Here is a 24,927-nt window from a genome sequence, read left to right as displayed (position 1 = left end):
TTGGCATCTTTTTGGCAGTTCGTTTCCTTGGTCGTTCTTACCGGGACACACATTTTTTTTTAAGTTGTTGCGGCGTTTCGCGAGCCATAGAGCAAAATTTGCATCTTTTCGTATGGTTTACATAGAATGGAACGTATTTCTCCGTACGCGTATGCAATCGTTTCTTGATAAATAAATACGTTTCGAGCGATTGCACCCGCCGTCGTTATTACGTCGAGAATTCGGTCGCGAGATTGTGATTTACGAAGTCTTGATACTGCTCTTGTTCCACTTTCACCAAGTGCATAGAACTGACCCTGAGGAGATGCCTAAGATTATAAAAAAATGGGTCACCGTCATCCTATTCATCCGATTTATTTGGTAAGAAAATAAATTCATACGCTCAATAATGATATTTTGTTTTTGTGTCACTAAACCTATTGTTAATTTTTTTGTTTTCAATTTATTAAATCGAACTGAAACAAAAAGTGTGGTTAGACAACTCTATGAAACGTCAAACAGTTTTCGTGTATTACTGGTGGCGTATCCATCTACACAATATAAAATTCGGCGATTAGGTTTGAATGGGGAGAATGCAAGGAAATCATAGCGAATTCAACTCGATATTCAGGAAAAGCACCATAAATGTCTTTAGTTAACGCTCTGGTAAACACTTAGGAATATTTAAATTTAACAAATTACACGTTATTGCTTAAGTATGCATGAAAGTTTACGGCGCACTTCCTAATTGAGGTTTGACGAAAAAAAGATACAGGGGTGTCGCGTTCGTTTGGCCTTTTTTTATTTTATTATAATACGATTTTAGCTGTTGGCGGTTAAACTTCCTAGATAGCTTTCACCCTCGGAGAAACATTAGCCGCGATTCATAGGCGTACTCTGAGGTATTGTCAAACTTTATTGTCGTAGATCAATCTCCGCTTTGGCCAATTTTAACCCGAACTTATTGCTTATTAAAAACTACATTTTTATTATTATTTGTTTGATCGCAGGACAAGAAAGATCATGACTAAATGTTAAAGAGGCTGCTGGTATATACAGGGTGAGTCAACGATTGGGTAAAGTTCTTTATTAATTTCAATGGTTTCAGATTTAATACTATATAGGGTGGCTCAAAAAAGCGTAATGAATAAAAATTATTTTTTTTTTAACCGGGACACCCCATTTTTAAATGTTGTTTTGAATTCGCTCCTGCAATTTTTTTATCAATATATATTTTAATGTTCCTAAAAAATACGAGTTTTCACACTTGCACCTGCAATTGCTTGCTCTACGGTTTGGGAGGTTTTGCATGAAAATGATCTTCGACCCTTTTATGTTTCAATTTTGGGAAAAAATTGCCATATTCTTAAATGTAATTTTGTTTAGTGACGAAGCTGTATTGTAATTTTTCGAAATCTGTATCATATTGAAAGAAAACATCAGCGCCTGTTTTCTTTAAATGTATGGGCAGGGATTATAGGAGATAATCTTATAAGACCTTATTTCATTAATGGACCGCTTAATGGGGAAATGTATTTGCAATTTCTCCCAGAGGAACTAACACCTTCGCTGGAAAAGGTACGCTTGCAGTGAAGACAAAACATATGGTTAATGCAGGTATTTAAATCAAGCATAGGTCGGGGCGGCCCTCTAGCTTGGCCACCTCGTTCACCAGACCTTAATCCGACGGACTTCTTTTTTTGGGGGCACTGTTTAGTGTATGAAACACCTATAACAGATATCAATGATCTACGACAAAACATAATAAACCGTTCCGAAATCATTAGAAATAGGTTAAACGTATCTTTTCGACAGCATTTGTCACAGTGTATCGACGTAAAACAAGAGTACCTACTTTTGAGGATTTGTGATTCTGTTTAAGGCAATCTTTTCTATGTTGCAATGTCAGTCTAAATAAATAAAATACAAGGAGAATAAAAGTAATGTTCTACGTAAAGTGCCCTCTAGTGACAGATTTCTGAAGCACTTTTATTTTGTAACGATGAGTTTTACTAATTCAGGTTTGTGTGTAAAATACCGGCTTATCCGTTAAAAATAAGGCACTTTTACAATAGTGGTCCATTGTCGTTCGAACACCAGTCTTACTAATATCCGGTAGATCTCCGAATGCATGTTTTTGCGAATTCTCGTTGTTTTCTTCAAAATACTTCTCTTTGCGTTTGCGATTATTGACTAGGTCAAAATAAGATACACGAGTTGTTGCAAAATTTTTCTAAAAAAAATGGAAAACTTCATTTTTCTCGAAAAATACTCAAAATTTCGCGGGCTATGTAATGACAAAAAACACTCAAAATCAATCGAATAATTAGAATTTTTAAAAATATTCATAGCATTAAAAAATATAAGGTATAACACCCTATAACATAACTAGAATGGCTAAATAGTCTTAGTATGCTAGATAGTTTAGCGAAGCTAGTGCTAAATACGTCAAACTTGGCTCTTTTGTATTTGTAAGACTCACACCCAAGAATATTATTATTTATTGTTCTTTTATTCTTTATTTACGAATTCCATTTTAGGTTGTGATCAAACATAAGACGCGAGCAACGCACAATGTAAATTCACAATCAACAAGTTTTCAAAAAACTCTGGTAAACTCCTTTTTATTCTCTACCGTTCGAAGCCCGTCTTCTCCCAATTGTAGCTTGTTTTAAACAAATACCATGTCACTGTGGTGGAATTTTATTTATAAAATATGGTACAAATATCACAACGCCGTCGTAGCTTACAAATTTTCGGCATTTTTGGGGCCTATATTTTCTCCGAAATTCCTGCGACGCCTACACTATCAGGGGCGGCAACACGTGGTACGCACTATACGCGGCAACTGGAGCCGCAGCTGGAGCAAGGATTGGAGCCGCTAGCGGAGCCGCAACCGCGTGATTGACAACGTTGGCGGTATACGAAGACGCGTATGGTACGGAGTAGGCGGCAGGAATCGCTGCAGGGACTGCGGTTATTACGCCTCCGGTGCAGCAGGAGATCGCCATAGTGACGAAGAGGAAGATTCCCTAAACGCAAATACAACGTTAAAATATTGGAAAAACCATAAAAGAAATAAAGCATCTCATTTGACAGAAATTTTAGCCTTCAGTTGAGCTGAGTTGAGTTTGCTTCTCTAGTGAAATTTGACAAATCGTATAATATACCTTTTACTATTATTATAGAGCATTTATTGTCATAAAAGAACGAACATAGAAATTTCAATACATCTTACAAAGGCAATAAATACAGTTATCATTTCACAAGAGTAACCTCGAAGGTGAAAAGAAGATCACACATACTGAATACTTCCCCAGGATTCTATTAACTATACTATAAACATTTTGGACAATCTTATACTACACCAAATTCTAGCCTTGAACACATTTTTTAAAAACTAAACTTAGAAAATTCTAAGCAGCGATAAGTCGACTGACTGACTTGGCGCAAAATATTTTGCAATCGATACATTCTCTAAACCTTCAGTTTATAATAAATGCCTTCTGATTATCGGAAGTGTAATTGCAAATAATGAAGGACACATTGAACATTTATGAGAATTTTTTTTTTACTGTTTAAAAATAACAAAGTTGCAAATTCATTTTTGAATTTTTTAAATAATCGCACTTTTTGCACAAAATTTTTCAAATTTGGTATGTTACTTTTCGTGCGTTTGATACTTCATAATTTTTTTGCGCCTTAGTGTATGCAGATTTTTAATAAAGATATCACTTCTTACACCTCTTTTGCACAAAAATACTTTTTAAATTTCACCCCCAGTCGGCATTTTCTAGAAATTTTCAGTACATTATTACGTAATTACATTACATTACATTATTACGTATTCAGTACATTATTACGTAAATAAAATTTCATTTTTTTGTGGCATCAATTAACATCATCAAAATCAACAAAATACTAAAAACGCTGTCAAGGTCTGTACTACCGTACTAGCTCATTATGTAACCAAAAAGCTACTTACGAAAGTTTTGAAAGCCATTGCTAATCACAATAGGCGTTGTGGAGGTACTGAATCTGATGCGCTGGGGTCTTTATTTTATATTAATGTTAACGGAAGTTGAATTTGGAGGGGACCAATGACCAATAATAATTATATCATTCTTTCGTACATCGATCAATCGATAGCGAAATATCTTCGCCGTTTTCTTCCAGAATATTAATCGACGAATTTCATGCATCTAGGTAGCTCATTGGTATTCGTTGAAGCGACTACCACGACATGCACCGATAAAAATCAATTGTCCACCGAATTTAGTTCGATTGCGTGCTGTTCAATTTGAACATGATTATATAAGAAATATTTTCTTGCCGGTACATTGTTTTCTTTTAAATAGGATCAATGAATAATTAAGGGGGTTATTCTTGGGTCCATTTTAAAAAGAAAACTTCATGTGAAAATATGTAAAAAACGTCTGAATATCCAGGTTGACGTAGTATGCACTGATTTTGCTAAAGCATTTGACCGTGTGTGCGAGGATGTTCTTCTGCGGAAGCTGTCGGGGTTTGGTCTCTCGGGGGATCTTCTGAGTCTCTCAAGTTCACATTTAAGCTCCCGGAAACAATATGTGGTTTACAGGGGCGCCTCTTCGGAGCCCTTTGCAGCTCACTCGGGGCGTATCAATATAAAATGAAAGAAATCATAATAGAAATAAAGGATCTTGGTGAACTTTTTGATTCCGGATTAAAATTTAATAAACATATAGACAGCATAACAAAAAAAAGTTACAAAATGTTAGGCTTTGTGGTTCGAAATTCTTCCGGTTTTCAAAATAATGCATATTATAACAAGTATGATATTTATTATTTTGATGTACCCTATGTTGTTTTGACTGAGGAGTTTAGTGTTTGCACGCTTGAAAAAAGGAGGAAAATTGATGAAGCTATATTTTTTTATAAGCTAGTTTGGGGCAGAATAGATTGTTCTTTTCTAATTAGTGAATTAAGATTTATTGTGCCTACATATGTAACAAGGAATAATATTACATTTGAACTTCCTAGAGCTTACACTAGTCTAGTACAAAATAATATATTGTACAGAGTGTGTAACTTAATAAATAGTGAACTGCGTGATGTGGACATTTTTCACGTGCCACTGGTTGTCTATGAACAACTAACATTTTGGTTAATCAGGTCGCCACTGCAAGAAAATATCTGTCTAAAACAAAATATCTAGTTTTTAGTTACTAATTAACGTCCTTCAGAAAAAAATATTTGAAGACTGATCTTTTTACTTTTACAGTTTTAATCAAATACCATAACATCCTAACAACAAGATAAATAATAAACGATTCTTAAGTTCTTGCAAGTGTCCACCTTGAAGGATACATGCTTCAGCCCTTTCCTCATATCGTCGCGCACTCTTTGAAGTATACCTTCAGTGTTTGTTATTAAATTGCAGGAATCCGTCAGCTCTTTTACAATGTTAACTGAGTGTGATAAACCAGACTCTTAAGATGCTTCAAAAGAAAAAAATCAAACTATTTAAATTTGGTGACCTAGAGGGGCATGGTTGAAGTTCGCTGTCATCTACTCGTCGGTTAATAAATGTATGATTTAAATATTCTCTTATTCCAACATTGTTACGAGCAGGCGCGACGTCACGCATGAACCATAGTAAATATGGTAATAATAGCAATATTGGCAAATCCTCTTCCAAGAACCGGTGATAATTATGGCCACTTAGCCATGCTGACAGAAACAAGGGCCCAATTAAGTAATTTTCAACAATTCCAGCCCAAACATTTACATAAAACTCTTTTTGATGTTTAAATTCTGCATGGGTGTTTTCGTAGGTCCAAATATGGTTGTCATGGAAATTTCTGAATGCATTTCTGGAAAATTTAGCAGTATTTGTACGTAGCATTTCTTGGTCACACAAAGGATAATAAGCAATTTTATTCAAAAACCATTGACAAAAATTAATACCCAAAATCTCTTGGCTTCGTTGAATGTGATACGGGTCCAATTTTTTATTAAATTTTCCAAATCAAGACGAGATATTCATATTATTTCCTATACTATACTATATTTAAAAGCATTGGAAAGACTGCTGTCCTTAGAAATTCACTTCTGACACAGAGCGGCCGGTAAATCAAGGATGGATCGGGTAAACAACCAACGAATAAGGGTAATCATGGACGTGCAGAAGACCATCCATGAAGAAATGGACCAACGAAAACTTATATGGTATGTCCACGTAGAGAGAATAGGTGAAGAAAGATTATCAAAGAACATTCTAAAAGGGACATCCACAGAAAGAAGGAAAAAGGGAAGACCTAAGATCACGTGGATATGTCAGAAAGGAACTTTCAACCAGGAGACTGGGAAGATCGAAAGGAATGGAAACTGGGAACCGGAAAGCGTAGGACGCTATAGAACCGGAGATATACATATATTTTACACTTCAATTACATCATTAACGCAGTCATTCTAACTGCTATCTGGTATTAATTCATACCTAGTTCATTATAATTAATATATGGATAATTATTATATGGATTTTTCAATGACCACGTCTATGAAATAAGTTTTAGGACTTTAACTAGTTGCTTTTTGCTGTAGATCATTGCTATTTTTTTAGCTAAACTTATCTTTGGAAATTCGGAAAAAGAGATTTCTTAATGTTTCTTGCTGAAAGTAGCAGAACGTTTGGCGACCACCTTCCCTCGAGCAACGGTGTACAATGGATGTTCTTATTCCTCTTCCTCCTTTTCGAACCAAGTCTCGTCCAAATAATACATGCAGTATATATGAGCTACTGCCTAAAATTTGTAAATTATTTTCTGTACTGACCCTATAAAATGAATAGAATTCTGGATTTATCGAACTTCCAAGCACATTTTTTGGACATAACATTAATTTTCTGCCACAAAATTAAGACTACTAGTTTATTTTCTTATTCGGTTATTGAAGAGAAAATTTTTCGGTATAGCCTGATAGTGCATGATACTTCGTGGCATTTATTATTCTATAGATCTTAAAAAGTTATAAAGTCCTATCAAGCTGAAATACCACAGCAAACGATAAAAGAACAATTTAGAACGAGAAAACAAGTTGTTTCACGAATTATACAAAACTTTCGTCGCCGTGAAAGCATTACGAGCTTGGAGCGACTGAGAAGAAAAAGCAAAAACTGCGAAGCACGAATATCGGAGAATAAAAAAATGAGTCTAGGCGTTTGATGGAAGCCGGACTCTCTCCAGATGCCTGTCTGTTGTTTGCTACTCGCCATTGTAGTCGAAATTTAATATCTTCGATCGTGATGGTGAGCATTTCATATGTCGTCCTGATAAGAAACACAGAGGGACCAACACAAGGAGTACTGGCACGAATACAAAAACACATTGTAAAAATGAACACCACCAGAAGAAGACTGGAATACGTTGGACATATTAGGAAGACAGAAAGTAAATAAGGCCTTTTCAAATCTGTCCTCCAAGCGAAAGTCTATGGTAAAAGAAAACCTGGAACCAGAAAAATATCATAGCTCCAAAACTTAAGAACATTGTTCTCATAAACAGCAAGCCAATTATTTAGAGCAGCTTTGTACAAAGTCGTTATAACTAGGTCGATCGCACAGTCGGTTTGGCATTCGTAACAACAAATCGACTATAAGAGCTCAGCTTCATATAATCGAGAATTTAGTAGAAGGAATCGATCAAGGTGTTAAAACCAATTTGGACTATGTGTGACCTGAGCAAGGCGTTCGATTGTGTATCGAGTGATGTTCTACTACAAAATCTTGAGTTTTAGGGAGTTCATCATATTTGATTGGAAAAACTCATTGCTTTTATCAATCAACAACGGAGTTCCCCAAGAATCCATTTTGGGACCGGTTCTGTTCATTGCGTAATGACTTTCTCACTGCTGTCCAGAATAGATACTCTGCTTCGGTGCGACAATAAAGATAATTTGGCCAAATACGATAAAAAATCAGAAGCGGGAAAGCTTCCTGGGGTCATGGATTCTTATTGAATATCTCGTTTCCAGATGATCTGCTTAGATATTTGTGCTAAGGAAACTAAGAAAGTGTCTTACTGATGTTGTATTTAAGACTGTTTATTATGCTCTAATCCAGGGTCGAATTAATATAGTATTTTGATACTTACTCTTACAAAGTATTCTTACAAAAACCGACAATAAGAGACATTCCCGCTGTTTCAATATTCTCCAAGGCAAAGTCTATGGTAAAAGAGGAACAACATCCCAATTATTTAGAGCAGGCTTGAAGAAAGTCGTTATAGCTGGGTTAAGCATCTGAAGAAGAAGAATACTCTTTATGTTTTCTTTTCTTTTGCGTAGAAAAATTTGTTAGCGCAAACACAGTTCACACAAATATTTATCTAGTGAATAACATATTCCCATATGGTATTAGGATTTACTGCTTTTCAATCCTGAAGGAATCTATATCTTTTGTTCTCAATTTCCTTCGAATGTGGTATCACGTTCAACTACATTTTAAATTGTTCGTGGGGTCACTTTAGGTTACTAAAACACAAACAATATTATTCTAAAAATATATTTATTTGTAATTCTCCTATAGCGTTAAAATAATACAACGCATTTCACATTCAGTCTAGGAAACATACTAATTGACGTCTAAAATGTCTTATCTCCACAATGGGGCACTGTGCAACGATGGTGCGTAACCTACCGGAACGGGATGGGCCAGTGGCGCCGGAACAAGGGGGGCCAGTGGCGCCGGAACAAGGGGGGCCACTTTCGAAACTACCGGAGTTAGCGCGTGCTGATGTACGAAGGGAGCAGGAGCTGGGAATACCGGCCCGGCCGGCAGTACCGCCCTTTGGACTATAGCGGGCGTTCCCGGAAGTACTCCAGCTGCGTATGGCGCGTCGAACACGTGCAAGTTGCGCGCGAAGGTGCTGACTTGTGCGGAAAACGGTAAAACGCTGGGTGGGGCGACTTGGGTGTAGCGTACTGCTGGAACTGCGTGAACTGCTGGTACCGCTGGTACTGCGTGGAGATGAGCGTGGGGCGCTGCGTGGAGGTGAGCGTGAGGCGCTGCGTGCAGTTGGGCGTATGGAGCTGCGTGGAGGTGAGCATGAGGCGCTGTGTGCAGGTGAGCATATGGAGCTGCGTGGAGATGAGCGTGCGCAGCTGGAAGTGCGTGTACGGCTGTAGGTATGACGCTCGATTCAAGGGCGGAAGAGAATACCACGAGCAGAAGTACCACAATCTGTAAACAAACATTTATTAAAATAAAATTCTCAAAATTTTTGCCTATTAAATTATAATAAGCATTTTCATTGTTACATTGTTTATAGGATTTAAGGATATCGCTAATATTCTTCATTTATTAGAAACGGAAACTGAACTTGAACAACTACAAAGAGTTATTGATTTAAATGAATTTAGGACTTAAATTAAGACGACCAAGCAAGTTCTGGAGATTTTGCATTTTAACGTGTGTGGGGCTCCCACACTTTGATGAGGTTTTGATATATTTCCAAGTAAACAATTTTTCTCCAGATCAGTTTTGTCTTTCTTTAAATTAGATTTTTCTAAATATAATATATCCGATATCAGATCACACTTAATTTCTAGAAAAAAAAATTGTCGCGCATCTTGATCTAGATAGCTTTACCACTTTTTAGGTCACATACATTGAAATATTTTGAATCGAGACCTAGCTAATCCCACCAATCACTTGACCGTCCTTATGTCCGTAGGATTTTACTGCAGTGTAAATAAACGGTCTCTGAAACATGTCTAGCACTAGTAGGAAAATTCTTTCATGGGCCTATGATAAACGCCAGAGCCTTTGGCTAACCTATCAAGTAACTGGTGAACGGGTAATTTTAAAAACAAATGTACAGAGTGGCCCGTTTAAGAGGGGCTTATACTTTATCTCGAAAAAAAATACAAAAGTTACTTCTATTACAATAATTTTTTTATTTTCCTAATAGTCACTTTTTTATATACAGGTTGGTCAAACAAAGTTTCATTTTTTAAATAGAACTTTCTACATTTTATTTCATTTTTGGACAGTCCTTTCAAAGACAAATTCAACGATATGCATCGTTTCGAACTTATTAGCGATCATCTTCAGAATTCAGGTTATGTTTAAAGCATCATTGTTGGGTTGCTTATTAAATTTAAAAAAAAATTCCGTCTATTATTTTTACGAAAATAATGAATTTCTTTAGGCGTTGATCAAATTTAAAATAATTTCTTAAAATACGCAAAATGATACTTTTCTCTCAATTTTCTTAAATTTTGTTATTTTTTGATGCTTTCTCTGCCTTTAACATACGAGAGGAGATTTAGAGTTGTTAAGGTGAAGTTTTGTGAATTAAATGCGAAATATAGTTGAAAGTCGTCACCAAATTGATGCGAGGTGAGATAAGATAAGGTGTAGAGCGAGAACAATAATGGTCCCAAAACCCTTGAAGAGAATTTAAGTTTGGTACACAAAATATTATGATCGAGAGTGTCAAATGCTCTGCTATAATCAAGAAGAACCAGGCAACTACATGTGCGTTCATCCGCGCCAACGTCCAGTTACCGGAAAATTTGAGGGAGGAGATACTATGATTAACGATGTAATAGATAAGGGGTTATTGAAACAATATTTTGACGGTCAAGTCCATCGACCTCATTGGTAATAGAGCGTAGTGGTGCTATAATTTGTTCAACTTCTCTGAACCTCTGAAAACTGAAAGTTATTATGGGCATAAATTGAGACACTTTTAACATAGCGGTCGACGCATGTATTGTACGCTGCTGCATTAGCCACGAGCACGCCTCCTAGCAAAAACCTATTAAACTCATCAGGAGTTCCAAAATCAAAACAATCAAAAAAGATTAATATGATACATTGTACGTTGATACATATTTCTTATATTTCGGTTGGATGGCTTGGTTATAATAGAGTTCTTGTATGGAATATGTTTATCAAACAAATGATTGACTGGATTTTTAAAAAATCGATGATGGTGATGTCCCTGTACGTACTGAACATCGGGATCAAGACAGGCTGTCACCTTAAGTTTCTAAATCTTTAATTCATCATTTTCTGTATATTCCTTTTATGACTAATCACTCGCATTTTTCAAAGTACAGGGTGTAGAGGCATAATCCGAAATATATCATAATATCCCATGAAATTTGGATGACGAGGATTATTACAACTGTTTTTTTTAATAATCTTATGATCTTCGTTTTGGAAGTTCAATATGGTAAAAGTAACATGCCTTGATGTAGTGATGCATACCAGCTAGAACTTCACTAAACTAAACGTATCATAAGGGCGCGAGGGTATCAAAAGGGAGTTTAGCACTTAACTTACCTTATGAGACGACATTTTCAGAATGGATGCGCGTATGTTACAAATGGTGAAACCGAATAGACTGATTCCATTCGTTGATAAAAATTCGTTTATATAGTGACAGATCGACTGTCGCCTTGCGCGAAACAAATTTCGACACATTTCGTACGACACGATCAGAGAAATCGAAACTGTTCTATGTAAGCCCGGTGTATGCGAAATACGTGATACGTTTTTGGGCGTATTGATTAGGAATTTACGCTTCCTTTCAAGTGTTCTGTGGCAATTTTGTTGTTGTATAACAATGACAATCCGGTTAGGGGAATCCATACTTATTTCAACATTTACGATAACTACATCACCTAACCAAAACTAACCAAAATCTTTGAGGAAGATCCATCCATCTTGTCCATGTTTTACCCTCTAGGCGGATAGAGTTCATATTTCAGCCGATGGATCTAGCTGTAGTGCATCTGAGGAGTTTTTAAAGGTACTCTCCTTGTTTGTGTGAAAAAAGTACAGTATTCTTTTTCTTATTATTCTATAATAAAACGGTGAACAAGTTTTTGTTGAGCTTTCGATATTTTGATGGTTAGTAGGTTGAAAAGTTCCACTTGACTGAAAAAATATTTTTTATTTTCTTATTTTATATATACAGCGTGGTTTGTAATTAACCATCAATAATTAAGATAGCGATTTTTGAATCCATTTTAAAAAGAAAACATCTTATGAACATATGTCCTAAGCGCCTTAACTTTTGAGATATAGGATAGTACATTTTTCAAAAATAGAATATATTTTAGAATATCTGTAATACCACTTTAAAAATTTTAATGAAATTTGGCATAAATGTACTTCAAGAGGCATTATTTTTGACACTTGTATGGTACGCTACTGATTTCTCTTAAAACAAAAATTACTCTTACAATCTCCAATCATTTCTAAAGAAATTTAATTTCTTGGTTTTTTTCAATCCTGAGTTCTCCTCTGCATAGTCATAAAAAATGCATTTTTCTTCTGAATTTCGGTGATCTAGACGAATTTTGGATAGGTCAAATTTATTTTTAGCTAGTTCGAAATTATTTAAATTGGTGCTTCCCTATCCTTCCTTCAAAAGTTTTAGACAGAAATCGATTGAGAATAATCCAAAGTTATTGGGAAACATCAATTGTTCAGAATAGTCGTTTCACCATTATTTATAGATGTTTTAATTTTAATTAATATAATATTAATTCAATTATTACATTTGATAAAGGCACGGTATATTCACGAAATATATAATTTCGTGAAAATCTGAACTTTTACTTTTTATTTCTTTTAATTTTAATTACTCGCTCAGATCTAGGTGCCACTGTTACGCAATTTAATTCGTTTTGAGTTTTAAAAAAGTGAAGTTTGATTTTTGCAAATTGTGTGATTAAAACCCTGTTTTAAAATCTTGATTCATCTGAAGTAATTTTAGATTATCGAGACCTTTGGCCATTGTGAAATTGAAAATTTTGATTTTTTCGCAAGTTAAAGCGCTACGTCGCAGATTTTTGAAACACTGTAGTTACAGCGAATGGAGAGTCAATTTGGATAATACTTTTTGCTAATATTTGGATTTACAAATGATTTAGTTGATCCAGATCTATTAGTAGTTTTATATTGTTCTGGAAGGTTTATGTGATACAGTCCACTAGAGTTAGTCATGTTACTAAGATTGGTTTTGATCTGGATGTTTATTTGAAAATTTATGGGACCTTCATGGGATGCACTCAAATTGCTATCTGAATTTTGGAAAACCGGCGAGTCAGTGTGGTAAGTTTCCGGATGGTAATGATGATGAAATCTGCATTCTCAGAATAATATACCACGTCCGTGTTATATCACTCTTAGACTTTTAGAGTTTGTAGTGTTTGAGCCTGTCCGAAGGAATTCGGTACATTCTACGGTGGTTTAGGTCTGACATTCGAAGTACTTAATGGTTGAGATGGGGATAATGGTTAATTCTGATTAGGTCTACAGACATTTACTGTTTGGGTAAATTTGGTTAGGTCTGCCAAACAAATCAGAATTGGTAGGGAATCTTTGTGGTATACTATTCAAGTAACTTGAAGCTGTGCTCGAAAACTTGAAAAATTAAGCCTAGATGCGAAATTATAAAGTGGAATATCAATCTTTTTTTTTGGAACTATTAAATAATAAACAATAACTACTCTATAAAGAACAACTCGTGCTTAAAAATACCGCTGAAAAATAGAAAAAGTGACATTTTAATCTTAACTGAAAAGATGAAATATTGAATTTTAAATAAACATTGGAATAAGATACATGATGTCCTTAATTTTTGTAAGTGAGAAAGTGCAATTATTTTTTTGATATCTCTTGAAATAAAGTCAGGAAAAAAATCCAATATGTCAGTGTCTTGGACACTATCTAGGAGATAAAATATTTTCTTCTACTTTCTTAGCTGCTTAAACAGTTTTGTCGCCTTCCAGCAAAAGTGTGTCGAAGTGACCCATAAAAGTTTTACGGTTGAAATAACTATTATAATCTAGGGTCTTTTCTAGAAAAAAGGGAACATTTATTCGAAATTGGCATACCATTGGAGACTTGCAGATGTGGGTAGGATAATTTAAACAGAAAAAAAACGAAGAAATCAGGTAAAAAAGGGCGGCTTTTTTATTCCCACAGGTTTTACATGTGACGTGGCATTAAACGTCCTTCATCCGAATATGTTGTTGACCAGGGAGTTTGTGCAAGCCACTTGCATAAACGACAGCGAGAATCCGATGTTCATGGTGTCGTTAACTTCGTCGCCGTTAGTAACGACGTATAGAGCAAACGGTTTGGTATAACCTAAAATGAAATCAAATTAACCATTTCAACACATCGAATAATAATAGTAATAATAGTTTATTTATTATTAATATACAATGTATTATATGAAAGAAATAATCAGAAGAAAAAATCAAACAAACTTCCCCAATATTGCAATATTACTAAATTAAAAAAAAAATACTTTAACCTCACATCTCTGTTACTTGCAAATTGCGGTCCGTTTTGAAGAGTTTATAGAATTAATGTATAACTTGTGCAGTTTAAAATATCAAGTTCGGGGTTACCAAAATTGGAAATAAAATGGAAAGATAGTGTTATTTGATCAATGTCAATGTCAGTTAAGGATATTGAATATGTGCAAAATAGTGCTTATGTTTTTATACCAATCATCAGTATTTTTTTGTATTAGTGCTTAGCAACTAATGCTTCAGTTTTACTTTAAGTAGTTTCAAATTAGTATTGATTTTTATTTCGCGTGAAATATTATCTATTATCTATTACAACTCTATTAAAAAAACTGTTAGTAATGTTTTTTATATAATTGTAAACATTGTTATATAATTATCATGGGCGATCATTATATAAAATCTATTGGATACAATCCCAGATAACATCACAAACATCAAAATATTGTGAAAATTCAATAGCTGCTTGACTGAAAAAATTATAGAATAGAATAGAATCTGTCAAATATTAGTTATTCTTTTAGAGTTTAGTTCAAGATCTAGTATCTTACTCTATTTTTAAGATATTTTAGGTTAGGTTGTTGTATATTTTTGCTATATTATATACTTACAATTTTTTCATATCTACAAAATGTGTTTTATTAATTATATCAATCGGCAGTCCTTCTCTTTTACCATCAAAAGCAAAATTAAGGACTAAATATTAATTGGAAAAACTTGTGCATTTCAAATATCGCCTGCTACTCCAGTTATGACTTCACCAACCATACCCAATGAGTTAATTCCATCGTACGCGAGTACCAAATATTGGGATAGAATCTTTGTAGTCGTACAACTAATTGGATTACTGGACATTACCTTTAATTTTATTTTATCATAAGCTATTGGAAATAACTTAATAATTAAGTAAGATCCAACGGTATATCAATATAACATTCTATATCCTCACAGTCGGATATACTAACGACGTCTCAACTAGTATAACTGGATATCCTTAGCATATCCTAACAAACATCCTACGGACATACGTTTTTGTTGTTTTACGGACGTCCTTGTGCTATATGGGATTGTTTTATAAACTTTTCCGTATTTATAAGCGCCATATTAACGGTTATCAGCCATTTTAAAAATAAAAGAAATATATTAAAAGTTGTTATATGGTAAGGTATACGACAATTGTCAGCTCATTTGTGAGACTTGAGAATAAACATTTTACTTACTAACGACATCATCAAACGCGAGTCCACAGAAGCGGTCGGAGTTGACGGCTGTGCCATTGACGTAGTAAGGGTTGGGAATTACTACGAAATCGCTATTGCAATCTCCGTCTGTTAAGGCACCAATGCCCACGTTGTTGGCGTTGCCAGACACCATGAAGTTATTGGAACTCCACTGTATGCCGCAATATCCGGGTAACATGGCGATGCATATACCGTAGTTTTCGAGTATCTTAAAACCACAATTTTTAACTGCGAAGTAGTAGCGGTAGTTTCGCACTACCACGGCTACGCAACAAATTGCAAATATTATTTTCAATGTCGCCCATTGGGTGTTAAAATGTCGGGGAAAGGTTTTGGTATCGATGTTGATTCAAAAAATCAAGAATTTCCACCTTGATCAAAAAGTTCCCGGAATTTATTTAGAAAATTAAAAATACAAGTTTATTCATCTAGATCTATATTGTCATCTTCAAAGTAGTCCAGTTCAGTTTGTTATAAATATGTGAATGAAAAGCAAGAAATTTGTCAAAAGTTACTCCTAAATTCTTAACATCGGTATTGAGTTTGTGGTTATGATCCATCAATACACTAATCAAGTGAAAATTGAAGTTTAAGTTTTAAGTTTTAAGTTCTCCATAGAAAAGGACATATAAATTTGGGAATCGTCCGCATATTTGATACACTCATTCATATCTGTTATATAAAGACTAAACAATAAAGGTCCCAAAATCGAACCTTGCGGCATTCCAGTAGCGATCGGAGTATAGCTAGATTTTTCTAGATTAAATTGCTTTCTAAGTTCAACAAAATGCGATCTATTGCTCAGATATTGCTCCATGAACTTAACTAACACACCTAATCAACTAAAATAATGAAGTTTTGGCAACAATATATTGTGATTAATGGTGTCCAATGATTTACTAAAATCCAGAAGAGCCAAACAGGTAGCATCTCTTATCTTCATTGTAATTCAATAACTTAGCTAGACCGGTAGTTGCAATAAAATGTGGTCTAAACCCGGATTGACAGTCTTGAATGATTTTGATCAAATTTACAGAATTAGACATTTGTTGGTAGAAGTGCTTCTCTATTATTTTTGAAAAAACTGGAAGTATACTGATCGTTCTTAGATCTTTTTATTCACTGGGAATTGATATTTTAGCAAATGGTTTTATAACGGCCTTTTTGCCTCACAGTGGCAAAATAATTATTCAAGATATAGGCTGTTAATAATATGCATTAAAGGATTTATGCATTGTGAAAAACAGAGCTTGATATCTTTTATAGAAAATTTAGATTTAGATAGATGGACTTTGGGGTTGTAACAGTTTATTGTAGCAATAAAAACACTATCAACCACTTGAATGCTAGATGCAAAATATTTATTAAGTACTTCGGGAGTACAAAATTCCTCCTAGAGATCACATAGGTGATTTCGAGTAAAATTATGGTCAGTTGTGTTTTGTGAAACTGGCCCTGGTCATATATTGAACTCGAATCAGAAGAATGATTCCAGGTTATTCCTGGAACGTATTATTTATAATACCGAAAATAATTTTATACTGTTAAGTATAATAATACATATTTAAAAATGATAATCAGAAAAGATTTAAAAACTGAACATATCTTTAAATCTCTCTAAATCAGTATTCATATACATGGTGTTCAATTCAATACTTGTTCAATCTAGAAGAGATAAGGCATTGTAGCCTCATAGACAGTCCACCCTGTCATAATAGGCTATCTTTAATATTAAGCACTTAAAATGTTTTCTTAGTGTGTAGAAATCGTTATAAGTTCAATAATGTGGAAACGTGTCAATTCAAAATAACCAAAACTGGCACTGTAAATATCAAAGGAATGACCAAATTTTATCGCTTCTCTCTGGGTGCGTTTTTCTCTGACAAAACACTTACCAACTCCCGTGTCCCGGCAACTCCAGTGTTTGGATCGATGACATTCGTAGTGGTACCATAGTTAAAACTGTTCACAGTCCCCGACTCCGTGGTATAGTACATTAAGCAACCGACTGGAGCTTGGGAAAATATACAAATATATGGAATATGGTTGCACTAGAGGTTCAAATTTCAATAAATATTGGTTGGAAAATCCGCATTTTTTCAAAGAAACAATTACGGAACTAAATAAATGAAAAGAAACTTAAGCACTAAACTCGAGTTATACCTTCCAAAATGAAGAATCTACTTAACATAAGTGTTTAAAACATGCTCCATCTCTGTTTAAAGCTTTAATGTGCTACAAGGGTCTTAAGAGAATTTTGGAACCCTTTTTGGTCAGTTCTTTCTTTTCTCTGGTCCTGACAATGTTGTACCAAGTTTTATATGTTGAATATAGCTTCCCTTGTTCCAAAACCATTTTTAAACCCGTACTGACAGTTGCCGCCATTTTTTATAGTCCCTACTATGCAAAATTTACAAGAAAGCTTCAGAAAATGGCTTATTAGGCTTATGAAAGTAGAACGAAGTAAACAAATGTTGTTAAAGAGTTTGGTCATTATTTTTATATATTCTGCTCATTAATAAATCGGAACCTGTCAGAAAACACATTATCTGGGCCTTCATAAGCTTTACAGCGTGTCTGATTTCACTTGCCGATATACTTGGAAGGTCAGCTCTTATGATTGAACCGCTGGGTTGTTTCGTCTGTTGCCAGTAAAAAAATCAGTTGCGCATACTTTCCAGATTTCTGATATTCCGTCTAAATCTGTTATTATTTTATTATTTTAACACACGTCTCCCAAAAAAGTGCTAAAAACATCCCCACACTTGCCACCGCAGTCTTTCCTATTCAAAACCTTACTGGGCACATATCAAAAATTCTTAAAATCAGATTTATCACCAAAAATCTGTCAACATTTTCGATCCGACAAAATTACGATTCAGATACCAGGAGATGCCCCTCCTTTAGCTCCGCTCCCTGTCAAACAATATATAAGCAGGTAGGCAGGAGTAGAATGATATCCTGTTTGAGTTAAGTTCTGAATGGTGATTGACGAATGATGTAAACATAATTGCTGACAACTTTTTGCTTCAGTCAATTGTTTCGAAAAGAGTGGCTTCTTGGCTATAAATGAGATACCTGTTTTACTCCCGCATAAAGCAAGAACTATCTGAATAAACTATCCTATGGATAGTACCAATATATCACCATTATGACCGCTACCTTCGTGGATATAATAGTAATAATTTGAAAACACAGTTTATCTGAACCTCAAATATGCAATTAGGCTAGTATCCCAATAGCCGAGAAACGAGCCAATTTAGAAGAAAATACCATCACTTTTTCTGAACTTGAAACCAGTTGAACCACAGTTGATACTTAAGATTACTGACACAAGACGTTCAAATCTCATAATTGAGGCAGCACGAGACAGAATTTGAACCGATATTCCTAATTTAATAAAGAAATATAATTGCGTAGGCTTTCACGGCCGGCGTCATAATCTGTGAGATTTTCCGGGATGTTAGGCCGTGGTCCATTGGTTTTGCTACCAAAGCTTTCAGCTGCTACTGCGGCAGCCATTTTCTTGTATCGGTACAGTACCGATACAGTCGTCACGCTACAATCTACATTCCACTGAAGATGGCTGCCGCAGTAGCAGCTGAAAAGTTTTGGTAGCGAAACCAATGGACCACGGCCTAACAGCCTGAAAAATCTCACAGATTAATAAAGAAACTTGGTAAAGACTACAATTCTGAGGATTGACTTGTCCAAGAAATGTTCTTGCTTCTGTGATTGTTGCTCGTGGGCAAATGAAAGAATGCTACGAAAATCTGGAACTACAAAGACAATTGTTCGATGATTTGTAGCTACTTAAAAAGTGTGGGACTTCTACTAGGTCAGTAGTTTAATTAGCTTTTGGTGTGAGTGGGACAGTAGAAACAGCAATATTGAGTGAAAAGAGTTGGCCAAAATGGCTTAATTTAACTCCCGAATCAAAAAATATTCTTCACATATTGTTCATCCACGAAAAATTGTCTTATAACTAGTAGAACTCATGAGGCAGTACATTAAAGCTTTAAAGATAGAGCATGTTTGAAATATCTATGTTTAAAAATTTCCCGCACCTCAAATAAGGCGATTAATGGAAGATCAAATTTTTACACTCATATCTAGACTACTTTCCCGAAAATCTTGGAGCTGTGAGTGAAGAGCGAGGTAAGAGTTCCACCAAGATATAAAAAATGGAAGGCAGATATGAGGGTCGATGGAACTTTGCAATAATGGCAGGTTACTGCTGGTCATTAAAAAATAAAAAAAAAAAAATTGGCCTTAGCTATTGTTTGAGACTGCATTATTTCATTTAAATGTTTTTTGTTCTCGTACTAATAAAAACAATATTTAAATCACCCGAGATTTTCATTCATGAACTCTTCTAATGTCGATAAAAAAACCTTTGAAATCAATTTTCAAAAGTTTAAAAATGTTTGGGCTGGGTGATTGGTCTATTCCGAGCTGTATTCAAGAATCAAGACTTTTCTCCCGTTTCAACCAAAACTGAAATAATAGGGTGACACTTCCACCCTCATGAAAAATTTCTCAACTAATCTACAAAACGAGGGACATTTGTAGGAGTCTAGACACCGTCCATTCGATACTAACCTCTGGTCGGACAGGCGCATGCGATTTGAATAACCCTGAATGCCCAGAGCCTGTTGAACGCGATAGCGCCGTTTGTGGTGATCGTTAATTGTACGCTGTTGTTTCCATTGAAGTCGACGTAAATGTGTTGTCCGGTATTTTCACCGCAAATTATTGGTACGGGACCGGCAGCTCCGCTGACTATGAGAGCGTCCGTCGTACAAACTCCCGTAGGATCTGGCTGAGCCAACGACAGGGCCAAAAAGTCAATGCGGGCCTGCAACACGAAATTTCGAAATAATGTAGCGCCTAATAGACAACTGAGGGACCTGCTATTTTTGCGCTCGTATGTCGGCGTATTGGCGGCACACCATGACATCATTACAGCAGGTTGGCCTGTATGTCAACCCTTAAGCTCATTTCGTGTACCACAGTACGACGACAAAATATTGTTATAATGATTATCGCTTAACGAGAACAAAAATATTAAAAATAAAAAAAAAGTATATTAAACATTTATCGATAATTACTAAGAAAATTGATGTGTCGTTTAAGATAATGTATTAGGTGTGTATAAGAATGAAGCCAGAGAACTACGGCATAGTTGAGGATTCTTTTCAACAAGTGCCCTTTCTGTCAGTTTCGGAGAATCTGGTACCAAAACTTCTCATTTTAATTGAATATATTTTCTCTTATAACGGTCAAATTTTTGAACAAACGTCGGGAACAGCTATGGGTTCTCCATTCTCACCAGTCATCGCGAACATATTTATGGAAGCCTATTAACCTTTTTTATTTGCCCTCAGGGCCTAGAATCCATCCAAAATTGTCTTAGCTATTTTAACTCTATACACCCGAACATATGTTTTACAATAGGATTAAAAACTAATAATAACCACCCTAGATATTCTATTAGATTATTAGATATTCTTAGCAATAGAAAATCATTGCGTATTTCTGTTTATAGAAAACCTACGCACGCCACCATCCAGCCCAAAAATCATCGGTCATCGACTCTTTTGTTTACAGAGCTTGTTCACATCTGCTCTTCTCCCTAACTCTCACATTGGAGAGATTAAATGTTCCTGCACAAAATACACTTCACCACAAGCTTCCAAATACAACCTTGCCTTGAGAATAATAGATGGGGGAGACTGGAACCTGTGGTGGAAGATCAACAAACCTACGTTTATAACCACTACTGCACCACAACTTTATTTAGAACACTGGACACGTATTTCGCCAACCAAGTTGGCATCATCGGCAGATGATAGTTTACATCATCTGCCGCTTGAAGACGGAAGACCTCCAATGCAATGCCTGAGTAAATGATGATTTGGGCAGCATTATTTTCCTTTATTTATTCTCTAGCCTAAAAGATCCAATTATGCACTAATCAACCGTGAGGACAGTCAGTAAGACTTCAACTTAATTAACCAACCACTCTTATGGATTATTTCAGACATTCTTAGGTAGTATCAATAAGGCTTCAGGATGTGTTTTGCAGCTATGGAATGCAGCACGCTGATTAACCATAACATTGTATAAGTTAAGAAGTACCTACCTGACAAAAATCTGTGCTGCAAGGTTGAATCGTCATGGTGCAAGTGGTGGTCGCAGTGTCCGGGGACGGATAATCGGTGTTTGTAAAGTAGGTGTTGTTGTACGATGAAATGTCGCCACATGTCCTTTGAACTAAAAATAACAAATTACTTTTCCCATTTTTTGCTCAAATCACAGTTCCAATTAAATCGCTCTTATAGCCCAATTGCAATTCGTTTAGCAATGAAACTTGGGATATAGTTTGCTTATAATACACATAGACAGTCAAAATTATACTGGTTGAAACGAAAATTTTATTTTTTTCAAATAAACAAAAATAAATAGTAATTTTTTCGAAATCAAGTTTCTGTTTGCGTTATATAACCATATATTATCACTGAATTCGATTGAATATTTAACAAATTTGACATTTATGGATTATTATTCATACTTAGTTATAATAATAACAATAATAATAATAATATTCAATTATTTCAAAAGATTTAGACAAAATTCCAATACAAATTAATATAGTTGAACCGAATATTACAATACAAACAAGATTATGTTTTTGCTTATATCGTGCAAGTGCCCAAAAGGCTCATAAGTGATGGAGATTTTTCTGTTTTGCGACTAGTGGTGTTACAGTTTTACAGTTTCTAAATGAAATTTTATAAACAAAGCTATCAACAATCTCAACGTACTGCATCTCGCAACAAATGCCTCATTATCTTTTTTTTCTTAAAAACACAATTTCTATCAACAATCATACCTTCATGTGGAGTTTCAACCAAATCCTGTGGCCTATTTTCAGCTAGTTCCAATTTGACGCTAATAGGAGCACAAGTTAGATCAAAAACTTCTTCAACATTATCATTCACACTACCACATATGTGTTACGTAATCTTCATAATTTTTAACTTCAGCTTATCGATCTTTGTATTTCCGCAGTGGTTCTTCCATCATTTTTGGGTGCAAAATCACTGTCATTCAGATCATGCAATTCGTCAAAATCATTAAAATATTTTCCCACCTGCTGTTCTATCTCTGTGAATATTTTATTCTCATCTGCCTCACATAATTCAATTTTACCAAAACCTCTTTCTTTTGCTATACTATATCTATATCCCTGCCTGTAAGGACAAATTTGTTCTGTGGATTAAGTAGTCTGTATCCTTTCACTGTCTGACCATAACTTACTTATATCATTTTCTCTGACGCCTTGTTGGAAATGGATCAAATCTGGTTGTATTAAGTTGTATTAAACGTCTCTCTACAAAACTTCTTTTTAGAGGTTTCCATAAACAAAAGACATCTAGCTTTCTCCACTACTGTCCTACTCATCTTTTCACTTAAACCATTCTGTTTTGGTGTATAGAGATTGGTAGTCTGATGAATTATTAAATTCTTTACCAGTAAATTCTATATTATCAGTTCTGAAAATTTTTATTTTCCTATTTTTATTTGAATTTCTACCATATCTCGAGACCTCTGTATAATTGTTCACGTTCGTCGCACTTAAACGATGACTTTTAACTTTTTTAGGTTTATAGCGGGTCTGGTAATAATAATAATAAATATGAAAAAAAAAGTAAGTTTTGTTTTATTGCTTTCCTCCTTATTGTATTGAAAAGTACCAAAAAATTAATTTTAAGTTAGATAAGATAATATGAATAAAAATATATTTTTTAAGTCTTAAACTCTTGAGTTTATTCTTAAATCTACTTTTGCCTTTAAGCCCGAATTTTTAAATTCCATTCTCTAATTTATGGAGCGTGCGAGCAAAAAGAAACCCATAATTTGATCCAGTATATTGGGGCGGGTATTGCTGAGTAAGAAAACTTTGTTACACCCTGTACATGAATTAAAAGCCAAAGCTAAATATTTATGGGTTAATTTTGTACTGAAGTATGGTTTTGTACCTATTTTGTCTTATGTGCAAATGTCAAAATCAGTTGAAATGGTTGAATTTGAACGTGACTTTTGCGATTCCAAATACTCACTAACGCAGCATACTCCGATGTCGTTGGCACATGTTCCAGACGCGATGCCATCAATTGCGGCGCACTGTCGTCTGGTGTAACACGTGCCGTCTTGGTTTCCGGCACTAGTGCAGACGCTGTTCTCAAATCGCACGAGACCTATCCCGAAACCAAGGCCCCAAAAAACTGAAACGATATTGTGCGTCCCAGTAACGAGGTAAAATTTGAAAAAAAATTGACAAATCGAAATTTCGAATATTATTTATTAACATGAAGTAAAAACGCGGTTACGCGGAATAATAATAAAAAAATAATTCCACTGGAATTGCAATGGAATCCTTATAAGCTCTGGAACAATTGACATTCAATTTTTATTTACTAAACACTAAAATAAAAAAAAATATTTGAAAATTAAATTCTCAAAAGCATTTTTCTCGAAAACAGTGTGTTCTAGCGAGGTTCGACAAGGATACCTAAATTAAGTAGACAACTACAGAATTTAGAACTCTGCGGGCCAAATTACGAAAATTTGGGGCAAAATTTTCCCGCGCATCCCATGTGTTATCAAATGTGGCATTTGATAAAGACACGGTGTTGTCGAAACAATTGTCATGTCAAAATATAAAACTTCGTGAAAATCTGAACTTTTAGTTCTTATTTATTTTAAATGTCAAGCAACTTACTAGGCCAATCTTTAAAAGTTCCAAAGTAAATAATAGACGACCTAGTTGCAATTGCAATCTTTTAAAAACTTTTATTTAACTTCTTAACTTAAAAGATACTCTTGGTTATTTCATCATCGAATTTACTTACATTTGGGGTCCCGCGTATTATTCGAGTAGTTTCTACTCGATTTTAAAGGTTCCTTCGTATTCGTGTGCTTTTCAAAGCACTCGACCCTTCCGAAGTTCACTAACATTAAAAACAATGTTAAGCGCTCCGGCGGTGTAATGAAATACATCCCGAAGAAGTAATTATAACAAATACAACTAATAAGTAACAGCATGGGCATCTGCATATGTGTGAAAATATCCGCACAGTTATGTAAATATTAAATAAAATTGCAAAAAACTAAAAGAAATGCATGTGTTAAAAATAGAGGTACTCGACACAGTCTCATTTGGGCTCTATTAAAATTAATATGTTAATGACATATGAAAACATGTCGTTCTTTTCAGTCGCACCTCACTATACAAGGTGCCTCTGATGAATTTTGAACTGCAATTCTACCCACAGCACATGCAAATGTACTAACCGAAATAAATTTTGCAATATGAAATAAT

At 34.9% G+C, this 24,927-nt stretch overlaps 3 protein-coding genes across 3 annotated transcripts; all 3 read right to left on the bottom strand.

Annotated features, from left to right (window-relative positions):
• Nucleotides 1–2,666: 2,666 nt before the first annotated feature.
• On the bottom strand, nucleotides 2,667–4,037 carry LOC132707551 (uncharacterized). The gene is made up of 2 exons (XM_060679451.1): nucleotides 3,965–4,037; nucleotides 2,667–3,011 (listed from the first exon to the last, which is right to left on the bottom strand). The coding sequence occupies exons 1-2, from the start codon at nucleotides 3,980–3,982 to the stop codon at nucleotides 2,781–2,783; spliced, it is 249 nt and encodes an 82-aa protein (XP_060535434.1). The 5' UTR covers nucleotides 3,983–4,037; the 3' UTR covers nucleotides 2,667–2,780.
• A 4,505-nt stretch (nucleotides 4,038–8,542) lies between these two features.
• LOC132707574 (pupal cuticle protein G1A-like) lies at nucleotides 8,543–11,369 on the bottom strand. The gene is made up of 2 exons (XM_060679479.1): nucleotides 11,312–11,369; nucleotides 8,543–9,199 (listed from the first exon to the last, which is right to left on the bottom strand). The coding sequence occupies exons 1-2, from the start codon at nucleotides 11,324–11,326 to the stop codon at nucleotides 8,612–8,614; spliced, it is 603 nt and encodes a 200-aa protein (XP_060535462.1). The 5' UTR covers nucleotides 11,327–11,369; the 3' UTR covers nucleotides 8,543–8,611.
• Nucleotides 11,370–13,950: 2,581 nt separating this feature from the next.
• Nucleotides 13,951–24,605, bottom strand: LOC132707621 (uncharacterized). The gene is made up of 7 exons (XM_060679527.1): nucleotides 24,458–24,605; nucleotides 23,666–23,830; nucleotides 21,685–21,815; nucleotides 20,142–20,397; nucleotides 17,435–17,553; nucleotides 15,519–15,747; nucleotides 13,951–14,131 (listed from the first exon to the last, which is right to left on the bottom strand). The coding sequence occupies exons 1-7, from the start codon at nucleotides 24,603–24,605 to the stop codon at nucleotides 13,998–14,000; spliced, it is 1,182 nt and encodes a 393-aa protein (XP_060535510.1). The 3' UTR covers nucleotides 13,951–13,997.
• Between the last annotated feature and the right edge of the window lie 322 nt (nucleotides 24,606–24,927).

The sequence above is a fragment of the Cylas formicarius genome, unplaced genomic scaffold, assembly GCF_029955315.1.
Source record: "Cylas formicarius isolate icCylForm1 unplaced genomic scaffold, icCylForm1.1 PGA_scaffold_9__14_contigs__length_23061073, whole genome shotgun sequence".
Lineage (NCBI taxonomy): Eukaryota > Metazoa > Arthropoda > Insecta > Coleoptera > Brentidae > Cylas > Cylas formicarius.
Note: the sequence above shows the minus strand (reverse complement) of the source record. Positions and strands in the feature narration are given on the sequence as shown.